Here is a 27,148-nt window from a genome sequence, read left to right as displayed (position 1 = left end):
CAAACTGCTGACCACTTTAAATGATAATCAATATTATCTTGTTTTTACCCGTTTCATAAAATATTTCTTTTTCTTCTATTATTTTTACATTTGGATGCTGCACAAGTTTGCAGCGTGTTTTATTGACGAAATTTTAAAAAAGCTTTTAGCTAATGAAGATGATAGTTTTCATGCATTATGACCTGTAACTTTGTTAGGTCCTTGTCGGCGTTGTCTTCCTTCAATAATTCGGAAAAACAAAAAGTACGTACATTCGTTAATTTTCGTTTTTATTTTTTTGTTTTAGAGCGTTTACTGTAAACTTTTCGTTTTATATAAAAGTGTCAAGACGCGATTTATGGATATCAAATGCTTATCATAATTTGATTTAGACTTCCATCAAGTCAAAGGAACTATCTTCTGGACGATATGTGACACTGTTTGATGCGTCTTCGTTGACCAATTTAAATCGCTTGCTGTGTCATAACTATAGGTATACTTTGTTTCATAACTGTATATTGTTCCATGCGTCTTGTTTATTTTTTTCTGTAAGAAACATATTTTGCTTCTTTGCACTAAAAGATACGTAAATTGTACACACTTTATTGTAGAATATTCGATTGCGGTAATCCAAAAAATATTTGCGAAAAGAACAAGAATTCGGCCACTCAAGAGAATCGTGCTGACCTCGTTCAAGCGTGGTCTTTGCTTGGGCTCATATTTGATTCAGATTTACAGCCATCGTTATCTGCTTTAGAAATGCAATGGGCTATTCATCCTTTTGGAAGGCGGCTAATCAAACATATGTAAGATTTTTCCTCGCAATTTACTACCAGTTTATAAAAAAGCTTACGTCATCATTTTAAATTTATGAAAATCAATGCGACCAAAGAGTAGCAGAGTTCTTTTATTTGAGCCATCAAATGCGAAGGTATTGAAAGGTTGTTTATTAAACAGCGAAACGTTTTGTCGTAAATGCCTGAACCTTTTGACCGCCACAACGCCAACATTTAGTTCACAAATGAGGTTGAATGCGCAATGTAAATAAACCACTTTCCATGTACCCACTCGAATTTCATAGCATTTCAATATCACTCGTTTGACTTGCAAGTTATGGAAGAAATCCAAAACTCCTCATCCATATATATGGTGTACCATCATTTAATAATATACATGAAAAAATTTCTCAATTCTGACTGGTTTAGAGCAGTGCAATTTATTGTAAATACCAGTAAGAAACACAGTGCAGAAAAATGGTAATACTGTTCAATTCATTTTTAAAAAATGTGCTCCTGATTGGTTAGTCAAACAAAGAATTGATCTAATAGCGAATGAGAATAGAACATTTCAAAGGCACGAACGTTAAATTATGGTATACAAAGCGATTATCTTGCGTAAGTTTTAAGTAGATCTTTTTTTGGCGAACGAGTTCAAAGTTCACCGTTTGCAAGATGTTTTTAAATAAAAATGGGAACACTACTAAAAGTAGATACCTTGTTCTAGCTGTTTGTGTGGAGGCTATGGTGTTGTGAAAGGTAATATCTATCGCAATTGAAAAAATGAGCCGGTCGATCGATAATAACTTGCCGAATAAAATGAGAGTACGTTGAATTTAAAAGTGAACAGAACTGAAAAATTTTTTCATGTTTTATTATTAATAAGTAATAACATAGATTTTCGTGCAGTTTGGGAAAAATAAGAACTCGTTCGATTTCCAAAACGTCGAATTCCACTCGTCCTTTGGACTTGTTACTCGTGTAATTTGGTTAGTCTTTGAAAAACTTACTCGTGCATGTTTTTCCTAAATTGCAGTCAAAACTATGCTGTACAAATTGAAAACACTTAAAAAAATAGGACAATGCATTTCTGTGCCAGGTCTATGTTATGCATCCGGTTATTTAAATTGCTTTTTTTGTTTTTCGACAATTTTTCTTGATTTTCCTAAGAAAAATTTTTTATGTATTGTTGCCTGTCTCATAGATAGATTGATAGATAAAGCTTCTCTAATGTCCATCATGTTAAAATATGTCTATTTTAGGATAAGGCATTATTTGTCTTTGCATGATGTTCAAATGATGGCTATGATATCTTGCTTACTTGAATATCAAGAAATTGGAGAAAAGGTTGGCATTGATATTGTGAAGACTATTGTGACAGGCATGAAGTTGAATTTGCGTGGTGTAAATGAGACTCGGTATTTCAAATTTGGTGTTTGGCCATGCAAAGTGTTTGTCAGGTTAACCAGCTAAAGTTTACATAGCTACTACATTGCATTTTAATCTGGAACTTTTCTCATTTACTGCTAAAGCATCGTTTACGTAAAAAATTACACTTTGGCAAATGAACTGTTGGATTACCATGATACATGTAATCGCTCAGTAAAATAACAGGACAATTTACTTAAAGTGCCCATAACCCCAAATTTTTTTTGCAAAATGAAATCGAGACATTATTTCTATTATTTTGGACGTGGTATTTCTCAAATTTGGCCAAATTGGTTGTTTAGTTGGTTGTTAAGTTTTTTACATAGTTATTAAATCAGAATATTTTGAAATTACTCAAGAAGTATTGAATTGTTCCATTTTCCAAATTCATTTAATGTTTGGCTGAGTCCCTGCTACTCATACTCATGTAATCAGTCCCTCAGACGAAACATCGTGTTTGCTAAATCACTCTATTAAGTTCGTTTTGGGGTATATAATTTGATAAACTCAACACATTACCACTACAAATAGTGCGACAATAACAATGGTCTTGCAGCAAATGCGAGATGGAGCTTTGGCTAAAAGAAATCGTTAGTAGGCTACAATCAGCACATACAAAACGCTTCCAACCGTTAAAAATGATACAAAATCGACGAATTTGTTATATGAACGTAAAGGAATGGTGATTGTATTCTATATTATAATACGAGGTCATATGTGTATCATAAACAATATAACATTTTCTCATTGTATTTTGATAGACTGACGTTAACGTTTCTTTTATCTAAAGGTTTTGTATACGATTTAGTTTCTTTTCATACGGTAACCTTTAAAAACAGCATTTGTAACTTTTTGGCTTGCAACGCGCAAAAAATACACTTTAACCTTCCTAATGGTTTAAAGACGCGTTTTGCGTTGACAAAGTCAACTGATCGTCTTTGTCGCGTCTTTGCCTCTGCTCGTTTGTCGTTAAGGCACACTTCATTTGTGATTAAGGACCTACACAACTATTCACCATCCACGAGTACAATTTATTTCTTATCCAAGTATTTAACGCAAAAGTGTATAAAGAATACTATAAGTATATTATATCGGAATTATGGGCACTTTGAATTAACGCAATTTTTTATATGTGTTAACTTTAAATAGAAAAAACAGGAGGAACTGGAAGAGCAATTATCAAATTTTGATGGGGAAATGGCCAGTAGCGTCTCTCCGTTTTGCAGGGAATCACATTCTCCCTTTTTCACCATCATTGATTTTCCCGAAAAGGAGGAACGAGAGTGTCACGAAAATAATTCTAAGTAAGTTATGCTTGTTTTTCAATTTTTTTACTGAAGTTTCATGTTGATCAACGATTTTGTTACAAAGCAACAATGTTATATTTTGGTCACCATTGTCCATGATTTAGTTTAAGAGCGACGTTTTTATCTAAGTTCTATCCCTTAGTTGAAAACTTAAAGCTATTTTTTTTAATATAAATGCATTTACATATAGTTTCTCCTTCATTTATAAAAAAAAGTCATGAAATTTCCTAACACAAGGTAAAGATATATTGATAATCATTAGTAAAAATGAAGCTATTTGAAAGGTCAAATTTTTTTGTGGGTTTTGCAACACGCAACTTCAAGTATAATTTGAAATGAAAAAATGATACCCTTCAAAGTTTGTAATGTAAACATTAGTGCAAAATAAAAATCATACAATCGAACGAACCGCAAAGTAATCTTTTTATTATTCTTGGATTGCAACAAATCTCCACGGAAAAATGAAACAATATGACCTGCCCACGTTGTGGCTGGTGCCAACAAAGGCATTGATAAAATGTTCTTTTTTATTTTTTTATATATCCTTCCAAATCGTTATTTTTTCATTTCCAGCAATTTGATTTGCTGCGCCTAAGCGGGTAGCTTTTATTGATATTTTCCCGAAGGGCCAAAAGCAGTGACTCTAAGTAGACTCGAACGATAACTTGCCGCCATCTTTGAACCCACTTATTATCGCTGCCATGACGGTTTTTAGCTGAAAAATACATTTTTACATCTGGCGATTATAGTTCACTCCCTTGAAATTATAAAATATACGTGTAAAGAATGGCGTAAATTATTTGTTGTTGACAAGATAATGGAACTTGAAAAACGAGTCAGTGAACTTTTGTTAAGTCTTGGCAAGTCCTCAAGATTGGTATACTTCAACAGAAATTAAATTACACACCCTACGGTTGAAATGGCAGGATGGACCTCAATGTAAAAACTATCTGATTAGTTGCACCACATTCATCCGATAGTCGAGATGGGCTTGTGTGTTGATTTGGAAAGTTTTAACATATGAAAAATAATGCATACAAAGAAAGCGTTTATGGAAAACGATGACTTTGGTCCAGAAGAAGCTATGGAAGCAGCCATTGATAAGAGAAAGTTCCTTATTAACAGACTTTCAAAAGAATATAACTTTACTGAGACTACCCATAATGAAGATTAGTCGTAGCGGAGGAATTACGTCAAAATAACTTGTACTTTAGATTAATCGTCTCTGTGTTCAATATATTCTTCTGATAGCAGTTTAATGCGAAAAGTACTTTAATAGGCCGTAGCTGTAAAAAGCCTTTCTCTCATTACTCATTTCTGTCTCTAACTCATTTATGCAAATATGACAGGAAAATCTCTTTAGATATAGCAGATTTCCCTACTATTTTGCAGTTTAGCTATTCCAAAGCGCATGCGTCTGATGTAAAAACATCGGGCACATTCATTCACGTTCAAACCAAATTATTTAAAAATAGAAGACGAGTTTGTTTGACTTATGGCGACGCAAATCTATACAATATTTAATAAAGTCACTTTGGTTAGAAATAAGAACAATTGAACTATGCAATACGAGCTTTCAAATTGTATTATTTATAATTGTAGGCCATTGACTTTGAAGGCAACCTAGGACATCTTGCTTACAATATTCTATCTTTTCTTTTTGGTGATGGAATATTTTTAAATTAGTTGTGTAAGTACATCATACAAAACCTTCCGACGGGAAGGGAACAACCTTCCCGCAAAATGATCAATTTGGTTGCTCTGTCAAAGTCACAAGAATGAGTCGCTCCATATGCTGCAGCCAAAAGATTCTTTGTTCCCATAAATGCCTACAGTGTTAATAAGTTGACGGTTATTCAAATATGAAATTAAATGAGAACGCAATAATATTCTTGGCATATGTTAAAACTTTCCAAACCACGTGGAAGCGCGGCTTACTTCCTAGGTCTGGAAACTAACTGGCACGGGTAAGAGCTCTGTCAAGTGTCAGTATAGCTGCAGGTTATCTACTAGTATGGCATGAAGTGTAACTTGTTTATGTCATACACTTGGTAATTGAGCGTGAATTGTTGATAAAATCAACTCAATGAACAAATTTATATTGATATTAAAAATCCCACAAGTTTTTGAGAAGTACAAGAGGTCAATGACAGAAAACCAGCAATAACTCACAATTCAAATTGAAATCATCACTTTCACACTTCAATAAAATAAACAGAACCTGTGCACGTTTTTAAAAATGTAATCTTCATTTAAAAGAAACAAAATTGTAATTAAACTTTTTCTTTAAGTGCATTGAGTGTAATTTACAAAACTTTCATAGATATCTTCTCACATTTATATATGTAATGTAAATTAACAATACATGTACAAATCATATCTTTGTACGTCCACATTGAATCTTAACATATTAATTACCAAATAGCGCCAACGATTGTGCCAAAAAGGAACTATTTCAGCGTTTGAACATTTCATTTGCTATAAGTTTTTGCAAAAACAATCCGTTACGGAAATAAAAAATTCCACGCCAGACACGCGCGAAGCGTCAGAACAGCTCCTAGTTGGCTTCAGACAAGTCTAGGCATTTTATATAGAGTTATCGTTCCAGTGTACCTACAGTTCACTGGCCAAGAGTGATCTTTTTCGCAATGTATTTGTGGGATGCAATCATCCCCTAGGAGTAAGAGAACAATGGAATGCTCGCCATGTCGGATGAGATGTGCATTGTAAATAAGTAAAAACCTTTGTTGAAATCATCCAACATGGCGGCTATGACGTAGCTTGCAAATCAAGAACTTGTTTTAGAAGTGAAATGTAAACTCTTAAAATCGATTGAAAAGCGATGTGAATTGTTCAACGAGTAAGGAAAGTGTATTCAAATGAAAGTTACATAGCAAGAGTGAATTTTACTATCCAGACAAAGCGAAGTCTAGAAGACATTTCTAGAAAACAATCCAATTTTACTCTCAACCATTAATCTCAACATATGTTTTTTCTTGCAATGCATTTGTTTACAAATCAGGGACAGCTGCAGAGGTGAGGGCTATATCCTCCCGTCGGCGGAAATTTGACGATTTGTCGGGGAATGAATAGAAAAAATGTAATTTCCAATGTCGATTATTGCAGTTCGTTTGTAGTAATGTCAGCACGCAGCATCTGCACTAATCTTCATGCATGCTATCCGACATTAAATTTAGAAGTTAATAAAAATTTCTTGAGATACTTATTTTTGAATTTTCATTATCGAGCAGATATGAGATAAATTTGCATATGCGATCGCCACGACGCCCGCCCGCCATAGGTTTTCTGTAGGTTGTTTTTTGAAACTCGGCTTTCCAATTTTGATAGGAAATGTAAAACGGAAAAACTCTGCTGTTTTAGTTTCAAATCAGCAAAGACATGAGATTTTGGCAGTTTTACATGTATTTCGGCTATTGCCTGTGATAAATCATCGTCAAGTGCCTGGACAGCTAATGATGTTTACGAGCTCATTGTGAGCGAGGAGCAAACTGGATTTAGTTACCGTAGTAAGCAAGCTCAACACTAGATTTCCTAAGTGTACAATTGCTCTCTGAACGTCAAACAATAAAATTGAATGACCTACTAGAGTTATATTTATCCGTAGATAGCGTATCTAGACTTGGTGCAACCTGTTCCAGAGTAACTGTTTTGTTGTGTTGATTGTGCTTGACAATTCATTGCTAGGTGGAATGACAACCAAGAGAAATCGCCAAAAAAATTTTTTTTCAGTACCGTTTTTCTAACTGACGTGTTACAGTTTTATACACACAACTCTTAAGTTTTGCCTGAAAAAAATGGACAAAACATGAAATCAGGGCAGTAAGTTGTAGAGCTATACTTACGCTTTATTTGTTTTTGTTTTTACGCCATATTTGTTATAAATAAGCATGTTATTCTGCAACGCATAACACTATATAACGTTTCCCCAATTTGAAAAGTTAAAAAGTTCTTATTAGCTGTAAAATCCTTTATCCTCATCAACCTTAATAAATAAATTCAGATGTGGCGATTTCCCTTAATCTTTTTATCTATAAAACTTCCATAAATAAAAACCATTCACGTAATATTGCAAATTATACATTAGTTTATTTTACATTTATAGGTTTGTCAAGAAAGAGGAGAGGAGGCTTTATGAGCATTATAAGTTGACTTACGTCGACCTTTTGTACAAGTGTGAATTGAAAACTCGAAGAAACGAAGTACTGAAGTTTGTATTGGATCCGCAAAAATTTTTCTTCAATAAAGGTTAATTATACACATTGCTATTTACGTTATTAGTTCATTATCATTTATAATCATGGTATAAAAACTGTATATGGTCATTACTTTAGAATATGCCTTGAAAGGCCAATTTTGTCACGATAATTCTCAGTCGTCTAAATTGCTGATACGAAATAATAAACATTCAAAGTTGCAATGTGTCATCTGTCGCATCGCTGTCAAAGGTGAGCGTATTTTGTACGTTTTATGTTCTTCCATAAACTGCGTCGTGGTTGTTTTCTTTTTGCATTTTCAATCTTTTGGTTTTATTGTGCAATACTCGAGTGAGCTTGCTTCCACGCAACTGTAGGACCATATCTTGACGCCAAAAATTTAGATAACCAAATCATAATGGTTTTTGCTCTTTTACCTTAGAAACATGCAATGAAAGTTTCTGTCATAGACCTTCGTTGTCTTGCAAAGAAATTGAAGTAGAGATCATTTTTACCGAATTTAATATGAATGAACCAGGCGTCGGATCACACTATTTCTGAAATACAGTAAAATGCCACCCATTCAGTAATTCCATCTTGTGCCTGACAAATTGTTTCTAATTATTTTTATTTTTCTTTATATTATTATTATTATTCTCACCTACCATATGCCTCGTTGCTTTATCTTGTTGCGTCAATGATTTCATAATTGAAATATGCTCATTTTGCGTCATAACTGTTGGGAGTAGTGCGTGCAAGAGTTGATGAGCAGAACTATGCTCTACCATAACTGTAATTGTCATGATTAGAAATTTAAAATCGTAGTGAAAGTCTTTTTGACCTGTTTATGATTTAACAAGCCAGGCCAACTTGCAAAACTGAGAATGATAAAAATTAGATCGAGCAATATTCATCTTTTGATACATGTTTTGCTGTGTTGTTATAGCGAGCTATGTATCTGACTATGTGCACTATCTAACTATAAGCAGCCCGTATCTTTTAATCCTGCTTGGTAAATTTTGAAACATAAGGATCATTTATTTCTTTAGAAACATATTGTTCTTGACAATGGGTGAACACAGAAAAATTGGCATAGCCAGACCGAATATGCTGGCTGGCTACGTCAATGCTTTGATTCTGACGAAAATAGTCATCACTATGATGAGCAATATGCACTTTGTAGATTTGTTGCGTGATAAGTTAGGAGTCTTGCTATCTTTTAGGAATGTTTAACTTATGTTTTTCCTGCGGACATGGCGGACACACATTACATCTTTTGAAGTGGTTTGAAACAAACAGCGTTTGTGCTGGGGGCTGTGGCTGTCAATGTCTTAGAAAAGATGCTTTCAAACTCTAATGTGAATGATGGAGACTAAGAAATTGTGTTGTTCTTGTCGTTTTCCTATTTTTTCTTAGCTATGGATTGGAAAATGATCTCACAACATAATATAAGAAGGTAAAAACGTTGAGTTTTGCTTGTTGCTTATTTTCATTTATGGCAAAGTTTTGTTATAGATATATTACATACTAAACAAAAAGATAGAATTATAATCTTATGTGGTTTTTAACTAAGTTTAATAACCATGGCAAACAAACAAATTCATAAAATGCAATAAACGTATTATGATCATCGTCATGCATGTTAAGAGGAGTAGGAGAAAACAGGCTAAGTTGAATCGTTTTATGTGAATTGGATTTTTGGTGATTTGGATTCGTCATACATAGCAGACGTAAAGTCATATAAGCCTCGTAAATTGATGATTTGCTTTGCTCGATACCTTTCGTAAGATAAACTATAATATGATGTACTAGAGATGGTGTTTTTGTGTCTTTTTTTTGGATTTGTTATAAAAAACAGTGCATTACTAAGTGCGTATCAATGGAAACGTGCTGATAACAATCACAATCCAAATAAAATATCTTTTTCATGCTGTCGTGAAAAACACTCTTTGCAGAATGTTAGAGACTGAGATATGACGAGACCAACGGCAATGATATTTAATTAAATTTTTAGCTGAGCATTACTTAGAGCTGGAAAGTCTGTGTGCGAGTGTAGAACTTTTGCATTTTCTATCGTCTATAAAATTTAGGGAAGGATTAGGACAGTAGCACAGTAAAACGATGAATAATTCGGATTAGCACAGTAAAACGATGAATAATTCGACAGCATTCGCCCGTTTTTGGTCGTGCTCTAGTCAGGCCAGCACGACCTAATTATATATTCCTAAGCGCTGAATGGCTAGAAAATCTCAGTCTTTTAAAATGGTATAGTCAGCCTTAGTTTGGTCGTGCTTTGATCAGGCAAAAACGACCAAAACATAAATTACTAATAATATATAAGGCTAAATTGCGTCGTACACATGATCAATCGCCGAATATTTTCCTTTGGTAGTGCCCAAGTTTATTAGCACAAGTATTTCAAATACTGTCGAATTATTCATTGTTTTACTGTGTTATTGAATTTATCTTTTTTTCTGTGAACATGGAAATCAATCAAGGACAGTCAAACGTCGCGTCTGAAGCTCAAAGATGCAGAGATATCGTTTCTGAGCTTTTACAAAAGATTGTCAGTTCACGCAACGCTATAGAGTCAAAATATTTTGTTTGTATGCCATGACCAACCCCTATGCTCGCACTGAAAACGAGAAATAAGGGGTTCCGACAATCTTGGTGGGAAAGGAAAGATTGGTTGTGCGCCAGTGTGAAGAAACAGCGGTTATTTTGTTGCCTTTATACACATTTTCGTCCAAAGTCCACTACATTGACTCAAATTCATTATGTCAACATGCATTTTTACTTGGCAATTGCAAAAAGCTTGAAATATCAAGGGCGCACACTGAAGCGTGCATAACCGCGGCACAGACGACTTATCTTGCCACCAACTGTACTGGAACTTCATCTTTGTTGTCGCTATAACACTACCAGTTGTTTTTTCGTCTAGCTACGCCACTGGTGTATAGTATGTATGACATTGAACAGTCTTTTTAAATTTCATACGTCATGTTTGGCAAACAAGAGAACGAACGACTTCTGTTCCAATATCAGACAAATCTTAAGAGCAGATATACATCATACAAGAGTCTGTCTTATTCAAAAAATTCAACACCTTTGGAAATTTTAACTTGGGTGCGACTTTTTTTTTAAAAGATTTTTTATGATCTGTATGTAAAAGAATTACCCCTTCCTTAGCTTAGTGCCTACATTAAAAGAAGAATAAACAACATAGTATGACCTTCGTTTTGTTGTTCAGCTTCTTTTTTTCCTTGAATAGCTTGTCCGCATTCTTTTCTTCCCGCCGATTTGAGTGATTTTACAAAGAGTGCTTTGCAACCAGGAGAATATATGAAACTTCTGAAATAGATGAGCGCATGGAGGAGCCAAACGTTTTCTTTTTTAGGAAAATCTCAAATAAACCAGCCCGAAACTGTAAAAACACTCTAAATGTTTCGAGCACAATTTGGTCAACTTTTACTATGTTTTCATTAGTTGTCCACCCAACACAGTCTGGTTAATTTTCCGAAATCTTTGTTAATAAGCCCTTAAATACCACGCTTGTGGTCTTTATGGAGAAATATCAGACCGTGGTCTTTTTCTCTCGGTCTTTACTGAGACGTATCGGACCACTTTTTTAGTTTTTATCACAGTTGACGTCATACCCGTGTATCTATAACTGTGTAGACAACAGTTAAATGTTATCTATTTTTCAAATATTTCAATAATAATCTTAAAAGTACGTCATTTGCAGCTTATGTGCAAAAATTTATTTTGGCACAAAATAGTAAAATAAGCACAGAATTAACTAAAAACGTTCAAATCGTTATTTGAGCACTAATTTCATAAAAACTTGAGATTTATTATTTAAAATGGAATGTATTTGATAGTAACGCAATAAGAAATTTAAAAAATTTTAATTTTCAGGTTATGTGTTTTTCTGCACAAATTGTAGCTAATAATACTGCGTTATAACACTTATTTGAGCAATATTTTTGCAAAAACAGGAAAACTAGTAAATTTTTATTGAAAATGATTTTTTCAGAGTAATGCAATTAAAATCAGAAAAAATATTAATTTGTGCTGTATAGGTAAAATTTTATTTTTGCACGAAATAATCATACAAGCAAAAAATAGGCTAATAGCGTTGAAGTCATTATTTGAGCACTATTTTACAAAAAAGTACAACTAGTAATTTTTTATTTAAAACGTCTTGTATTTGTTAGTCCATTATATTCCCGTAATCAACCACCGTCCAAAACGCATAATTTTACAGTCAAATGTAAACAAACCAATTAGAGCATTCAGCATAGCGCAAGAAAAAACGAAACAAATAACCATTTGCGAATGTGAGTCGAAGGAAAACACTTGGAAAACAGTTTAACTATCCAGACGATACAAGTTGGAACGATTTATATTTTATGCACGAAAACTAGAAAAGTGAAAGCCGATCGGTAAAAACCAGCTAGGACGAAAAGCAAGCTTCGTTTCAGGTCATATAATGCCATATAATAAACTTTTAATGACCTCGTTTTCTCGGTCTTTACTGAGACATATTGGACCTCTGTCGGAGACATTAGCAAACCGGGTTTTTTTCTTTTCTTTTTCAAATACTTTAACTGCCTCAACTAGGTCTTTGTCAATATGTTTATTTTTTGTGACGTCAATTCCGTGCGTATGTCCTCTTATAGATCATACGTCTCGACCAATGAAATTGCTCAAATTCTTCTGGTTCTTATATGAAATTAAATAAAGCGCATTAAAATACAAAAGTACTAGTTTTACTTTTTTTTGATAAACAGGACTCAACAAACCATTTTAAGGCTATTAGCTTATTTCATGCTTATATGAGTATTTTTGGACACACAATTTTTTGTACAGGGTGACCCAAAAATATTCGTACCCATGAAAATTTCAACTATGGCTTTAATTAAAAAGCTATTTATTTCAAATTACAACCACACATCATTCAGTTTATGGAAGACTATTCACTAAAGTTTCGGCTATTTCTGTGAATTTTTAGTCAATTTATGGCTTTCCCAAGATGTGTTCCAAATGTCCACCATTTCGTTGCAAGCAAACCTGTACTCGTCTGGCAAAGTTTTGAATCACTTTTATACACTCCTCTTTCGGGATGGCTCTTATTTTTGAAGAACTTAAAACTGCCATCACAGCAACAATAAGAGCCATCCCGAAAGAGGAGTCTATAAAAGTGATTCAAAACTTTGCCAGACGAGTACAGGTTTGCTTGCAACGAATTGGTGGGCATTTGGAACACATCTTGAGAAAGCCATAAATTGACTAAAAATTGACAGAAATAGCCGAAACTCTTGTGAATAGTCTTCCATAAACTGAATGATGTGTGGTTGTAATTTGAAATAAATAGCTTTTTAATTAAAGCCATAATTGAAATTTTCATGGGTACGAATCTTTTTGGGTCACCCTGTACATAAGGTACAAATTAAGCTTTTTTGATTTTTATTGCATTACTATCAAATACAATCCATTTTCATTAAACAATGAATTGTCTTACTTTGTTTGCAAAATAATTGTCAATTAACTGTTTTCATGCTTTTATCTGACTTTGTGTTTATATTACTATTTTAGGCAAAAATAGAATTTTGCACACAAACTGCAAATGAAGTTTATTTATCAAGCTATTTTTCATAAAGAATTTCAAGTGTTACTTTTTGTGGGTAGCCGTTGCTTATGCACAATTATGATTCAAGTAATTAGCTTGCTATATTGTGGTCATATTTGCTTTGTCGATGGCTTATTTCTGCTTTGTGATTGAAATTTTAGACATTTAGATTTGTATCGGCGTAAGGTCAAAGACATTTAGTCTAGCTTTGCGCATGGTACGTTTCGTAATTTGTGCATTGAATGCAAGGAAATATTGGTGAATTGTCCGCTTGCGTTCAAAGATCAAACAAGCTATTTGCAATCAGTACAAAATTGTGGAAGGCATGGTTTTACAGAATACCTCAAAACAGCACCTAAATGTTATTGCCTGTTGTCTTTTATTGAATGCTAAAGTATAAGCATTAACTTCACTTGTCAGTTGGGCTAACGAATTATCGTAGTCTTCACAAAACTGTATTATATATGTACTTAGCCATTCTTATTCACGTTTTTTGCTTATTGCTTGCTTTACTATGATTACAGTAGTTTCCTATGAAGGGTAAAACGTAAATATTATCTGTGTTAATGTTAAAATTACAATGAAGCTTGATTCGACTCAAATTACCATAAAGTAATAAAATTCTAATATAAATTCTTTCGATTACTTGTAGCGTGGGAGCCATCGCTTTCAAAGATCAAACAGTTTATTTGCACATAATCTTCGGAAATATAAGCTATACGAATAGAGCATAATGAAATTAAAAGCAGACATAAGCGACTCTTAAGTGTACATTGATATGTATACTACATGGATCGCGCGTTCGCAATATAGTGAGAGCAAAAATTTGGAGCCGGAAGTAGACTGCTATAGTTAGATGCGCCGCCATATTGAAGAGTCCCCATCGTAATAATAATCTATAGTAATGAACCACCATAGCAATGAATTTTGGAGCGCATTGTACATATAAACCATAAAAATCTTCCAACATGAAACTAGAAGCATTCTTATACGATAGTATCTCTCAAATGGTGTTACGAAAATTTTGAAATAAATCCTTTCTTAACAGTACAACTGCTTCCTTAATCTTAATCCAACACATAATCTTGCTAATGCCAATACGTAGCAGTTTTGTAAAATGCATTATAAGAGGTTTCTCGCAATTTTTCATAGCAGTAATTGATATAATTTATTTGTGAACTATGTGAAGTGTGTTGTAAATTGTCATGTTATGTTGTGTAGAGTGTGAATATACCGTATGATATAAACTGTAAAATGTTAAGTCATGTATTACTAGACAAATAGGAAAATACGTATATAGTTATTAAACTGTGGTTTCAGTGGAAATCCTGTACGTAAATTCAAATACTTTGGAACACTTTTTCTACCCAATGTGGCATTGCGGTAGGATGTAGGTAATGACGGTACTCTATAAACGGAATGGCGTGTTGCAAGTCATGCAAACGCCCAAAAATCATATCCTAATAATTATAATATAAATAATAGCTTGCAAGCGTTGGTTCGGGAGTTCGGAAAAGTTGTAGTTGTTGGTGTATGAACTGGTCATACAAATTTGATGAATTAGAGTTGTATTGCAGAAGGCAATAAATTTCGAAAACGCAGTTGTAGGATTGACGGTTGTCCGTAATCTTAACGAGATCAAATTTAATCATTCCGTATCGCGAAGAACCAACGCTTGGAACGGAAGATCGTGCACAACACTGTAAATATCTTATTGAAGTGTTAAAATTATATATTCAAAATACAGTCCCGTCGTTAGTGTGAAGTTTTAGAACAGTGAACCAGCACTTCGCGCAGATTGTGCGAAAAAGTGGAACTGTTCAATATGGCCGTCTTCCGGCTTTAAATCTAATTAGTGATGAGCGGCCATGTAATACATATATCAATAAAGTTTACATAGTTTTCGGCTTATTAAACTGTATATACACATATGATAACTGTTTTACAACAGAAATTGAGGACAATATGCAAGTTATGGTAAAAAGAGTTTGAATGAAAATAGTAATGCATTTGTCGTCGAAGAATATGTGAGAAATTGTAGGGACACCACTTATTACAATTGAAACATAGTAACGTAATATAAGTAACGTTTGTACAAATACTATTAAATATATAAGATTATTTCAACTAGTTTTATAAATCTTATTAAAGTACTCTCAGTTTGTTTTATTGAGTTGACAGTTTTAATACACTTGTGATATAATTTATAAAACAAAGATTTTATTTCCTTCACTTTTTGGGTCTCAAAGTTAGCTTTTTCTAGTTTGATGGTTACTGAGCTTAGATCACCGGTAGTGACGTAAACACGCTGCTTTTCTTAGAATTGTAATGAGATAAAACAATAAAGTGCGCAATGTAGCAAAATTTTAATAACCGTCCAAACTTTTTGGCAAGCGACAAGCACACACGTTGTACGGATTTTCGTGGATATATTGAAACTTGATGAAACATTTTGAACGCGTTTTGCTTGCAAAGAGACACCTTGAACAAGCAAAATTGTAGAAATGAAGAGCACGTTATAGGAAATTTTCAAAATTGCTATTTCCGCAGATGCATGAAAAGAGATCTTTGCTTTGTTTTTCAGTAAGTTAGGATACTGACGTTTATGGGGCGCGAAGTGTTTCTTTATTATTTTCAGAATTTTTAATGTTTAATTTCATTATTTATTAAATAACCAAACGTAATAGGTTGGTTATGTCAAATAACCAATTTGCCAACACATGATTATTTAAAAAATAACCATTTTTTTGGACTAGCATAAGTTTGTTTATTTCAAATAATTAATTGACAAAATTTGGTTATTTGATAAATAACCATTTTGAGTTCGGTACCGATTTGGTTCTATCAAATAAACAATTGTACGCTACTTGGTTATTTATTAAATAACCATTTTTAGTTTGGTGCCGATTTGATTATATCAAATAACCAAAGAATTTAGTTACACTTGGCACACTTAAGGTGACGTAACGTTCGTGTTCTACTTACCCTCTCCCGCTGTGGAAAGTTATGAAACATGGCTTCCGGTTCAATATTGTAGTTCACTGATTTAAGCAGAAAGCGCGCAAAACAAGACATGGCGGATAATACAAACGATATTTCGAGAAGGCTGACAGAAGCGATAGGAAGGGTAACCACGCAAACTTTGGATACAATAGAGGTAAACGAGCGAGTTATTTCGCATTTAATTTATGTCAATCCAACAGTAGTCTGTCTTTGTTGATTTAAACAAATTTGACAGATGAGCATTGAGCACGAGACAAATGATCCACTGGTCATTCAAACCAGTGGCTTGCTACATAAAATCAAAGATATTTCGTTGATTCAGATTTTAAGTATTTTTCTCACTCAGCAGGCATCAATGGCTGATGACATCTCAAGCCAAAACAGTTCTAATGCTAGTTTTATTACAATCCAGCCTGTCCAGGTACGTTGACTTCTTTACAATTGACCCCTGGGTTACCAACTTACTATGTGCCTGGTCACTAGAGATGTTTTTCCAGACACTCTTTTGTTAACATTTTTGTTAACATGTGTTCTCTGTAGCAAAGAATTCCAGCTCAAGCTACCTTTTCATAATTTGGTTTGGCATCAAGGTTAGGGTTGATGCTATGGTTGTCAATGTTTCATTTGATTGTTTAGATAGTAACGACTAAAAATATACAAGATTTGCATGAAAGGTATCATATCAAATAACCAAGTGGCGTACAATTAGTTATTTGATATAACCAAATCGTTACCGAACTAAAAATGGTTATTTATTAAATAACTAAATTTTGTCAATTGATTATATGATATAGCCAAACTTATGCTAGTCCAAAAAATGGTTATTTGTTAAATAACCATGTTTTGGCAAATTGGTTATTTGACATAACCAACCTATTATGGTTGGTTATTTAATAAATAATGAATTGTTTAAAATGGTCAAAAATCACCACTTTTGACGGCTATAAAATCAGTTTGAAAATACCAACTTCAGATCTGTTGGCACAAAAATGATTTTGTGTGCAAGCGCTTTTGAATAAGCGAATAAAATAGAGTAGAAATATTTCACTGCATGGGCACTTTAAGGCTACAAATGTTTTATGTTTTATAGTCAAGCTTATATTTTATTCTTAAATTCACAATGCACACAATCACAACTTAGCTCATCGACACTTCACTGAAGTATTGAATTGTTTACCTGAAGAGGAAGACATCGTATGATGTCGTGATAAACCAACATTTCTCACAATACGAAAATTTTGAAATAAATCCTTTCTTAACAGTACAACTGCTTCCTTAATCTTAATCACAATGCACACAATAATCACAACTTAGCTCATCGACACTTCACTGAAGTATTTAATTGTTTACCTGAAGAGGAAGACATCATATGATGTCGTGATAAACCAACATTTCTCACAATAACACTTGGTAAAGACAAATTATTGTGTTTGTCGTATGGATGTGTGTATAACTTTGCGATGTATTATTCCAGATTGAATGAACTTGAAATATGTCGGTTGCTGTAAGTTTGGTATAATGGCTCTTGAATTGAGTTGTGTTTTCTTAGCAAACGTTGCTTTGAAGTTTGAAGAATGTCGAGCAATTGATTTTCGCAACTGGAGAGAATTTAAAGTACGTCTGTAGCTTTGAATTTAGTGTCAGTGAACTGATTTCAGTTCGCAAATACAGTCCTGTTATGTAAATGAAGCATTATTATTCATTTCTAAAAAATCTTTTGTTTTTGAAGGAAGGAAATACAGAAGAATTTGCATAAAAGGATTAAATATACAGGCTGGCAATACTAAATTGTAAATCTTTTTTGTACAAAACGGGCTTAAAACATTTGTTATTTAAAACGGCTCGCTATACTTCATTTACCTTTTCGTCATGATTATTTTCAGAACATAAAGCAATATATATTTCTTGTTCGATCTGTTAGTTAAGTTTGATTACTAAAAAATTTCTTTAGGATTTAAATGTATTAAATTCTTATTCCATACATAACGTACAAGATCACCTTTTAAACAGCTAAAATATTGACTACAATCATTTATTAAAATGATCCATCATGGTGGTTATGACGTAACTAGCAGACCATGCTGAGGAATGGGAAAAAAGTTTTTCAAAAAAGGATAGCAACAAGAATTGACGGGGAGGTGAAAGAATTCGCCACATATCTTGTGTACTCCTGCTTTATGGACGGTGAAAGCTTTTCATTGGTCAACAAGATTGTCAAAACGGTAGTCAACATCAACACTGATCAACAGTCCTTCTCAGGACTTTAATAAAACGCACACGATCTACATCTACTAACATGCTGGTTCTCAGAAAGTCGTCCGAGGAGTTTGAGTCGTCTTAAATGAGCCATTTCACTCGCGTTGATAAAGCACCATCCAATGAGCTTGCGTTCTAGAGGTGACTGAAATGAGTGAATCTACTATTTGCGAATCACGCTTTAATTTTCTAATTTTGTTCGAGCTGTGCAAGCAATGTGAGGATGTTGTCAACAAAATAAAAAATAGCAAATTTTGTGCGCTTGTGTTTGAACCTTAAATTTCGTGCAAAGTCAATAAAGAATTACAAAAGAATTGGATCTTCGTGTTTTTGTCATTAAAAAAACACCCTAACAACTATATTTTTAATGGCAAGATTTTATACTATGTGCATTTATTAATTTGAGATGAAACGTGAGATATAGAGATATATTAAAATGAGATTAATATATTTCGTGTTGTCTACTGATTGACTTAGCAATATTTTGTAATGTGGAAAACATTTTGGAAGTTAGTTCATGCATGCATGTCGATTTTTCAAATTGTTGATGCAATCTATAAGGTAATTATACGCCCATTGCACTTTAGCAGGTGAATTTCCAACAGACATTTCTTTCTTGAGCTCTTGTTCTATTTTTTAAGCTCTACATTCTTGAGGAGCTCTTGTCCTTTTTTTCCAAGCTGTAAAAACAGACTTCAAATGATATCAAATGACTTCTTGCAAAATCAGATTCTTAAAAACTTCAGGCTCAGATTCAGCAATCATCAGTAAAACAATTACTTTGGATAATTGAGCTAAAAAATAAAATAATAATAATGAATACAAAAATTGTTACAACCCTCTCCCCGTTCTATAATTATGTTGAAAGAGCAACATATTTCTTATTGGTTTAGTCAATAAGCCTTCGTTTTAAAGTTACATTTTAAAGGTTGCAGTGAAGAGCGAATGCATGTAAATGTTTTTAATTAAAATCATCAAACAAACTACTTATCAGGTAAGTAATAAAGCAAATTCGTACTCAAAGATTTAACAAGAGAATGAAAAATTATGCATTTATTTTTTCTAGTTTCCAGTGCAAAGTAACTAAATAATTTATTGGGATTACTTTCATCATATACTGGTAATACCATTATCAAAAAACAAACAAACAAACAATTTACGCTAAGAAAACCGATGGTGTGGAACATGTGCCTCGATCGTTCAGTATGCAAAATATCACTGATTATTGTGTATTAAAAATTTCCTTACATTTCACAAAGCAAAAGAGAAACTTTCAACAAAAAACTACTTTCGCAATGTCATACCTTTCAAAATGTTGGCCTTCATTCTCGCGGTAGCGTATGTCAATTTACTGTCAGAATCAACAAAACTTTCCTTTTTTTTCAACTGGCAAAGCCTCAACAATAGATTCCTTCGAGCGTTGAAAATCGTATATGTCTGTAGCCTTGTTGTCAATCATGTGGATATCTCTCTCATCCTCAATCAAACCTATCACGTTTTTGAAACAATTCTCATTGTCGTCAAGATTGTTGCTTCATCAAGCGGCTCTTTGTTTCTCTTGGCATTCTCGAGATCGTAATGAACGTTGGTACGAATGAAAATAAAATTTTAGTTGAGATCATACGTAACTTTCTCAGCCAGCTCTGTCAAAGTTGGTGAATCGATCTTTGCAGATAATAAGAAATGCATCGTACTTTTCAAGACCGCCAATATTTTTAGATTATTCTTTAAGATTTGGATATTTAGGTGTTCCAATGCTTGGTAGATTCGAGAAAACGATGTTTTTGTTATTCGGGTGTGAATATTTAGTGGGCTTATTTGTCGTTTCTGTGACACCAACTGGTGCAGCTCCGTTTTCTTTACTACCTTTGATTCTGAACGAAAGAAAACTTGATAAAAAAATCAATAATTTATTTGATTACTACACGATAAAATTCTCAAATTCATGAAGTTAACACCAGTTTGAATATTTTATACATAACATCGCAACTTTATGTAAGTCTGTTCAGTGATTACAGGAATTCAGGCCATTAATATTTTGGATAACGGATTTCTTTTTTAAGAAAAATAACTGAATTATCTGAATAATGAGGCAATTTCAATTATTTCAATGTCCAATTTCATGTCATGTGCTTGATAAAAGATCAACTTGACCGATACAGCATTTTACAGGTATACACATTCATATTCATGAAACTAGTCGTGAGCCATTGTGGCTGACTTTCAATCAATCAATTAATTCAATACATTTTTGTTTTGATTTGAAAAAAAAAGATAAATTACCCTCTCACAGCATTGATAAATGATGATTTTCCTGTTCCAGAGTCTCCAGTTATGGCAAAATCTATCTTTGAGTTTTTTAATGAAGGAATCAAATGACTGCTGTAAAATCCTCAATACAAGCAACGCCTCAATACTTCTGTTTTCGATCTTTTCTGTGCTTTTCGGCTTCTTGGAAGGTTTCTTTGGAATCCTTTGTGTTTACAAAAACTGTCTTATTCAAAGAATGCAGAAACAAATCTCTTCGACGTTTTACCAACTTCAATGAAATATCTTCATCTAGACGCTCAAACTCATCATTTCCACCGCCATTGTTGTGAATAACATAGATATCAGTTTTATCTTCAACCAAACCTTCAACAATTTCCCTACCTTTAACAGTTTCGACTGTTGTTTCGTTATCAGTGATGGTGCAAACAAAATTGAAAGGCTTGCCAAGATTTTTTGAAATTTTCTCAGCAATTTCTTTCTCTTTAAAGTAAATGGTTTTAACCCGCTCACGACTTACAAACATGCACTACCTTTTTGATTCCGCTACGTAGATGACACAATCACAGCACTACATGGCGACGAGATTGATGACTTTCACACTCACATCAACAAAGAGAACAGCCACATACTATTTACCAAAGATGTCGAAGAAAACGGAACTCTTCCTTTTCTCGACTGTTTGGTAAAACATGACAATCAAAAACTACGAACAACAGTTTATCGCAAGCCAACACATACTGATCGACTACTAGACCAATCATCTTACAACCCTACATCACACAAAGCCACCACAATCAGAACATTAACAGGACGTGCACAAATCATTTGTGATTCACCGGACGCTCTACACAACGACAACAACTATCTCAAACGTGTTTTTGACAAAAACAACTATAACTCTGACTTTATCAAACGCAACACTTACAAACCCAACGAACTCAACGAAACGAACAACTCAGTGACAACAGCAACGATACCTTACATCAAAGGTACGTCTGAGACTATCTCGCGTATCTTACGACCATACAACATACGTGTCGCACATAAACCAATCACAACGTTACGACAAGTATTGACGAACATAAAGGAAAAAGAACAACCCAACGAACGACAAGGTGCAGTTTACAAAATAAACTGCACCGCCTCCTATATCGGGGAAACTGGTAGGAACTTAAACATAAGACTTACTGAGCACAAACGAGCTACTAAGAAACAAGACAAAACTAATCACATTGCCGAACATCACCGAATATCACAAAGCACAACATTGACTGGGACTCGGCAAAATGCATTACTTACAGTACTGACTATAGACAACGGCTTATATTAGAAAGTTGGTATACCAACTTAGAACAAACCCCCCTGAACAGATCACAGCAATTACCGGCACCTTACAAACGACTTATTCACAATACAAACAAACGATCAACTAAAAACATTACACTTCACACTAATTCACAATGACAATACACAATTGACACCCACACATTACAACTAAAAACATCACACCTAAATCACACTTCACAACTAAAAACATTTCACTTCACACTAATTCACAATGACAATACACATTTCCTGTATACACAATACAATGACGTAAGAACCAGATAAAAAATACTGCTAACCTGACGTTTACTCCTCATTTGACTCTGAAGATGACTACCGCAAAGGTTGTCGAAACGTCAGTCAACAACAACAAAAACAGTCCTTCTCAGGACTATACCAACCTGGACGATCTACATTTACAAACATGTTCTTTCTCTTTGTCAGTGAATCTCGATTTGGCAAAAATGAGAAATGCATCAAACGCCTCACAACAAGTTGATGAACAGCAAGTTGATGGTGAGCAAAGATTCCAGAAGATGATCCCATATCTCTTCTGTTTTTTAGTTTTCTTTCCAATTGCCTCAGAGCCAGATCTAGACCTATAAAATTAATATTTTGTGTCTTATTCCTAAAAATAATATGGAATTTTTGTCTGCTTCTAGCATAGGGAAATGTTTCCAAAAACTGTGAACTCTGCACTTTGAACTTTTTGGCAAAATTAAGCAATCAATAAAAATTTGTAAAGATCAATTGAAGTTTTTGAAACCAATAACAAAACCATAGATATTTTAACTGAAAAGGACTGTAAAGTTGTGGTTTAGGCTGAGAATACTTCGTTGTTTATTTAGGGAGAACATCTGCAGAACTTTTTTGACACTTTTATCTTTACAAAGAACATAATCTTTTGATAACAATGAAGGTACATTCTATTGTTTCTCTATGAAACTCAATGTTAACACTCACTTAAAACAATTGTGATGTTTCACACAAAATATACAAATTTGTTTCAAGTTGCTTTTGTTTTAAAGAATTCAAACAACAATCCTTTTCTGGCAATTGTTTCGAGAATTTACATTATCATGACCTTTAAAGATCGTGAAAATGATTGCTGGGCCTAATAAATATGCAGCTTGGTTACGTTAGGTTTGACGAAACCAAAAAGCTAATTTGTAATTTACAGCAAAAATAATTTCATAGACATGGTAAGTCTTTTTTATTGTTGTTATTAAGTCCACAACTGAGTAAAAGCTAGTGACTTGCGAAAATATCGATTTCCTAAGAATAATGCTGATGATTGCTGACTGGCAACATCGCTGTTGAAAGCACTTGTTAGCGCATAACTGTCTCATTGAATTACCGTAAATGCTCGAATAAGCGCCCGGGGCGCTTATTTAATTTTTGGAGGCGAGAGGGGGGCGCTAATTCGAAGGGGCGCTTATTGAAGGGGCGCTTATTTCATTTTCGGATTTTTGACGTGAAAATGACACTGGTATTTTTATTTCTTGTGACCTTAACTGTAACATAAGTATGAAAATTTTGAAAACGTTAACATTCTAGAAAGCAACATTAACATTTTGTGAAACTTGATATGTTCTCCAAGCGATTTCCTGGTGCCCGTTAAAAGGGCATGTGTATTGTACAATGCGTTTAACATCGTGAAATGTTTTGTATATATAAAGAAAGCCTGCCGTCAATTGTATCACGTGCTACCAAACACGTGTGTGACATTCATCTGCTGTTTACAACATGGCGCGTTCAAGCTATACCTTTACTTGGCAAATGGTTTACGAAATAGAATTTGCGTCTGTGATAAGAGGACACCATGTTTATAAAGCTGAATGGTCACCACAGCTTGGAGAACGGCTAGTGTGTCGGAAAGACGATCGAAAGGAGGCTAAAGAGCACGATGAATATGCGATTGGAACATTTATTCAAGACAGTGGCAAGCTGGTTGGACATGCGCCCATTGAACTTTCCTTCCTCGTGTTTACATTTTTACGAGCTCATGAGGATAATGCGGTGGAGGTAAAAGTAACTGGAAAAAGAAAACTTGAAAACGGCCTAGTTGTTCCAGGAACTTTTAAAGCAGTAACACGAAGCCGGCGACTGGGAGCAAAGTTTAACGAGGAACTTGATAAAGTAAAGCTCCTATGTGCCCACATGGATATTGAAATCAAGCAAATGAGAAGCAAACCTCTGAAGAACATTGATTTTGAGTTCTAACGAATGTCCGTTACCGATGTAAAAAATTAAAAATACTGTGTATCGAACTGAGTACCGAAGTTCATCTTTATCGGGGAAGGGTGGGGGTGGGGGCGCTTATTTGAGAGGACGCTTAGCAAAACCCGTCTTTTCTCGAGGGGGCGCTTATTGGAAGGGGGGCGCTTATTTCAAAATTTGAGTCCTAGGGGGGGCGCTAATTCGAAGCGGGGCGCTTATTGGAAGCTGGGCGCTTATTCGAGCATTTACGGTAACACAAAATTTTTTTTGAAAATAAGTATGTTTCTAAAACTCATGATGCTATCGAAAGGCTTATAGTAATAATATGATACAATGATAATATACACAAATGTGATTGTATTATAAGAAAAATGGAAAGATGGTGTATATTAACGAGGAAGCTGATTTGTCATCTGGTGCGGCCGCTCTTTTGTCAGCTTCAATTCTGTATAAAATATTGTTTTTATGATCTTTAACTGACAAACATAAATAAAGTGTCAAAGATTTGCAAAACAATTTCTGTATAAGCGTTAAAAAATTATCTATCTTTTCAAAAGGTATTGATGTAGCCACCAATTACAAAAGCTTGCATTTTTGTAAGGTCATAAAACATGAAAACAAGTTGGATATGCTCTATTGAATTTAGCATAAAGATTCTAATACCAATGATAGAAGATTGTCCAAAGGTCAATATCACTATTTGAATTCACCTTAGCTTGAAATGAACGTGAAATACACGTGCCCATATTTTAAGACAAATGAAAGAATGGAGTCAGGCTGGTAATTAAACCACATTCTAGAATTTCCATCAAAATATCATCATTTCTATCTGTATTTCATTATTAAATTTCAACAGCATGTTTAATTATTTGCTTTCCGCAACATAAAAGTTTCTGTAAGCAAATTTAAAAATTCTTATTAACAACTTATCTAAGGGCAACAAATCTGTCTTACTATTTATAACATTGTAATAATATTACTACAATTAAAATATAACATAGCATAGCTTTTGCAAAATTTCTTGAAAGTACCAAAAGAAGTGTGTGCATTACGTTTGGTGCATTACATTTGAATCAGAAATGAAAGAAAGTTAATTTTATTTCGTATTTTCGTTGGTCCCAAAATCATTATTTTTCTTAAGAGTTTAAAATAGACAAGTCGCTTCTTTGAGCCAGTCTTTTGAGCTTCCTGTACTTGTGAAAAACATATCGTGCGATTACTTATATGAGTGCTATACTCGTCATTAATTCTTCAATCCTATTTATCTTCTGTGTGTGATTAATGCGTAAATCAAAATAATGATTGCAGCCTTTATTTAAACTGAAAAATCGACAAAATATTGTAAAAGTTTGCTAAATTCCCCATACAAATTTCGCAATGCCGTGAGCATTGATGTCTATTGTTAACGATGAATACAACATCATCACTATAAAATTTGAGAACCAGCTTTATTAAACTGGATAATAGTGGATAAAACTTTCCTATCCATGTGCTTCACATGCTTCATTATTGACAACAAAATTCACCTTTGGACAGTCCATGATTATTCAAGTCAGTACATTTTGTCTTATTTACAACTTTTACCCAAATTTGTTACTTTTGAGGAACTGCAAAGTCTAAAATCTAAGAGTTCATGCAACTAGGGATGATAATAACCGGTTTTTGCATTTTACATACTTAAATCAAAGTTACAAATGATGTTTCTGTGTAGACGTCACTTCCTGTTGAATATTACTTCCGTTTGTAATGTATATATATAGAGGACATTTAGATAAGAGGGCACTTAATAAAAGCTCTACATGGTGGCAGTGATGGGATTCTGTCTAAAATGGTTAAGACCAGTGGACAAGAGACGTGGAGATAAATAAGAAATGGCATTTCAAACACAAATTCCATTGCCAGAAAAATTAGAATCGAAAAAGCCCGAAGATTGGAAGCGATGGATTGAACGATTCGAATGTTATCGCATCGCAGCTGGCTTAGACAAAAAAGATGATAAAGTACAAATCAATACTTTGGTATATGCTATAGGAGGCAATACCAATGATCATTTAAAAGCTTTCAAATAAGCGAAAGAGATATGGTGTACGGAAATGTTGTAGAACAATTTGCATCGCACTTTGTTGGTCGATCGAACACAATTTTCGAGCGTGCTCGATTCAATAAACGAATACAGGGTGAAAAAGAATCAGTCATCGACTTTGTGGAAGATTTGTACAAACTGGCGAAAACTTGCCAATTTGGAACACTAAAAGACGAGTTGATACAAGATAGAATTGTCGTCGGTATACAAAATGCAAACCTTTCACAAAGGCTAATGCAAGATGATAAATTAACATTGGAGAAAGCTATTAGGGAGGTGAAATCATCGGAGCTTGTCAAGCACCATCACGATATTCTAAAAGGAGACAGCGAAAATGGGCTGATTGGTCGAGTAAGAACAAATCAACGAAAAGGTAATGATACGACACAAAAATCGAAGTTAAAATGGAATCAGAATAGGAGTCCCGATCAACATTCGAGAAAGAAAAACCGTCAATGTTCTCGATGTGGAAGATCAACAATTCACAAAAGAGAGGATTGTCCAGCGAACAATAAAACTTGTTTAAAGTGTAATAAACAAGGGCATTTTGCAGCGGTATGCAGAAGTAACTCAAGCGCAAAAATTCAATCAGTTGATGACAAAAGCACGGATTCCCCAGGAGATTTTTTTCTTGGGACAATTAACGATATAGA

At 33.9% G+C, this 27,148-nt stretch overlaps 2 protein-coding genes and 1 long non-coding RNA gene across 3 annotated transcripts in view; all 3 read left to right on the top strand.

The window, feature by feature from the left end:
• The window catches only part of LOC124437623 (GATOR complex protein WDR59-like), a 67,141-nt gene extending 66,898 nt beyond the window's left edge, over nucleotides 1-243 (top strand). The window contains exon 18 of the mRNA XM_046987591.1: nucleotides 198-243. The gene's annotated coding sequence lies outside the window, so the exon portion shown is untranslated. The remainder of the gene's footprint in view (nucleotides 1-197) is intronic.
• Nucleotides 226-10,940, top strand: LOC124437624 (GATOR complex protein WDR59-like). Its single transcript, XM_046987592.1, has 7 exons — nucleotides 226-243; nucleotides 372-472; nucleotides 591-785; nucleotides 3,333-3,487; nucleotides 7,614-7,756; nucleotides 7,843-7,956; nucleotides 8,928-10,940. Exons 3-7 carry the CDS (start codon nucleotides 744-746, stop codon nucleotides 9,059-9,061), a joined length of 588 nt encoding a protein of 195 aa, XP_046843548.1. The 5' UTR covers nucleotides 226-243; nucleotides 372-472; nucleotides 591-743; the 3' UTR covers nucleotides 9,062-10,940.
• Nucleotides 10,941-16,261: 5,321 nt separating this feature from the next.
• Nucleotides 16,262-19,059, top strand: LOC124436696. The gene is made up of 4 exons (XR_006945440.1): nucleotides 16,262-16,493; nucleotides 16,689-16,760; nucleotides 17,889-17,953; nucleotides 18,069-19,059. It is a non-coding gene; the product is annotated as an uncharacterized LOC124436696 (long non-coding RNA).
• Nucleotides 19,060-27,148: the final 8,089 nt, after the last annotated feature.

The sequence above is a fragment of the Xenia sp. Carnegie-2017 genome, unplaced genomic scaffold (assembly GCF_021976095.1).
Source record: "Xenia sp. Carnegie-2017 unplaced genomic scaffold, XeniaSp_v1 HiC_scaffold_16, whole genome shotgun sequence".
Lineage (NCBI taxonomy): Eukaryota > Metazoa > Cnidaria > Anthozoa > Malacalcyonacea > Xeniidae > Xenia > Xenia sp. Carnegie-2017.
Note: the sequence above shows the minus strand (reverse complement) of the source record. Positions and strands in the feature narration are given on the sequence as shown.

Coding starts and splice junctions, on each gene's coding strand:
- LOC124437624 (XM_046987592.1), top strand. CDS start 744: ATGGGCTATTCATCCTTTTGGAAGGCGGCTAATCAAACATAT. Junction 3,488..7,613: donor TGTCACGAAAATAATTCTAA/GTAAGTTATGCT, acceptor TTACATTTATAG/GTTTGTCAAGAAAGAGGAGA. Junction 7,957..8,927: donor CTGTCGCATCGCTGTCAAAG/GTGAGCGTATTT, acceptor GCTATCTTTTAG/GAATGTTTAACTTATGTTTT.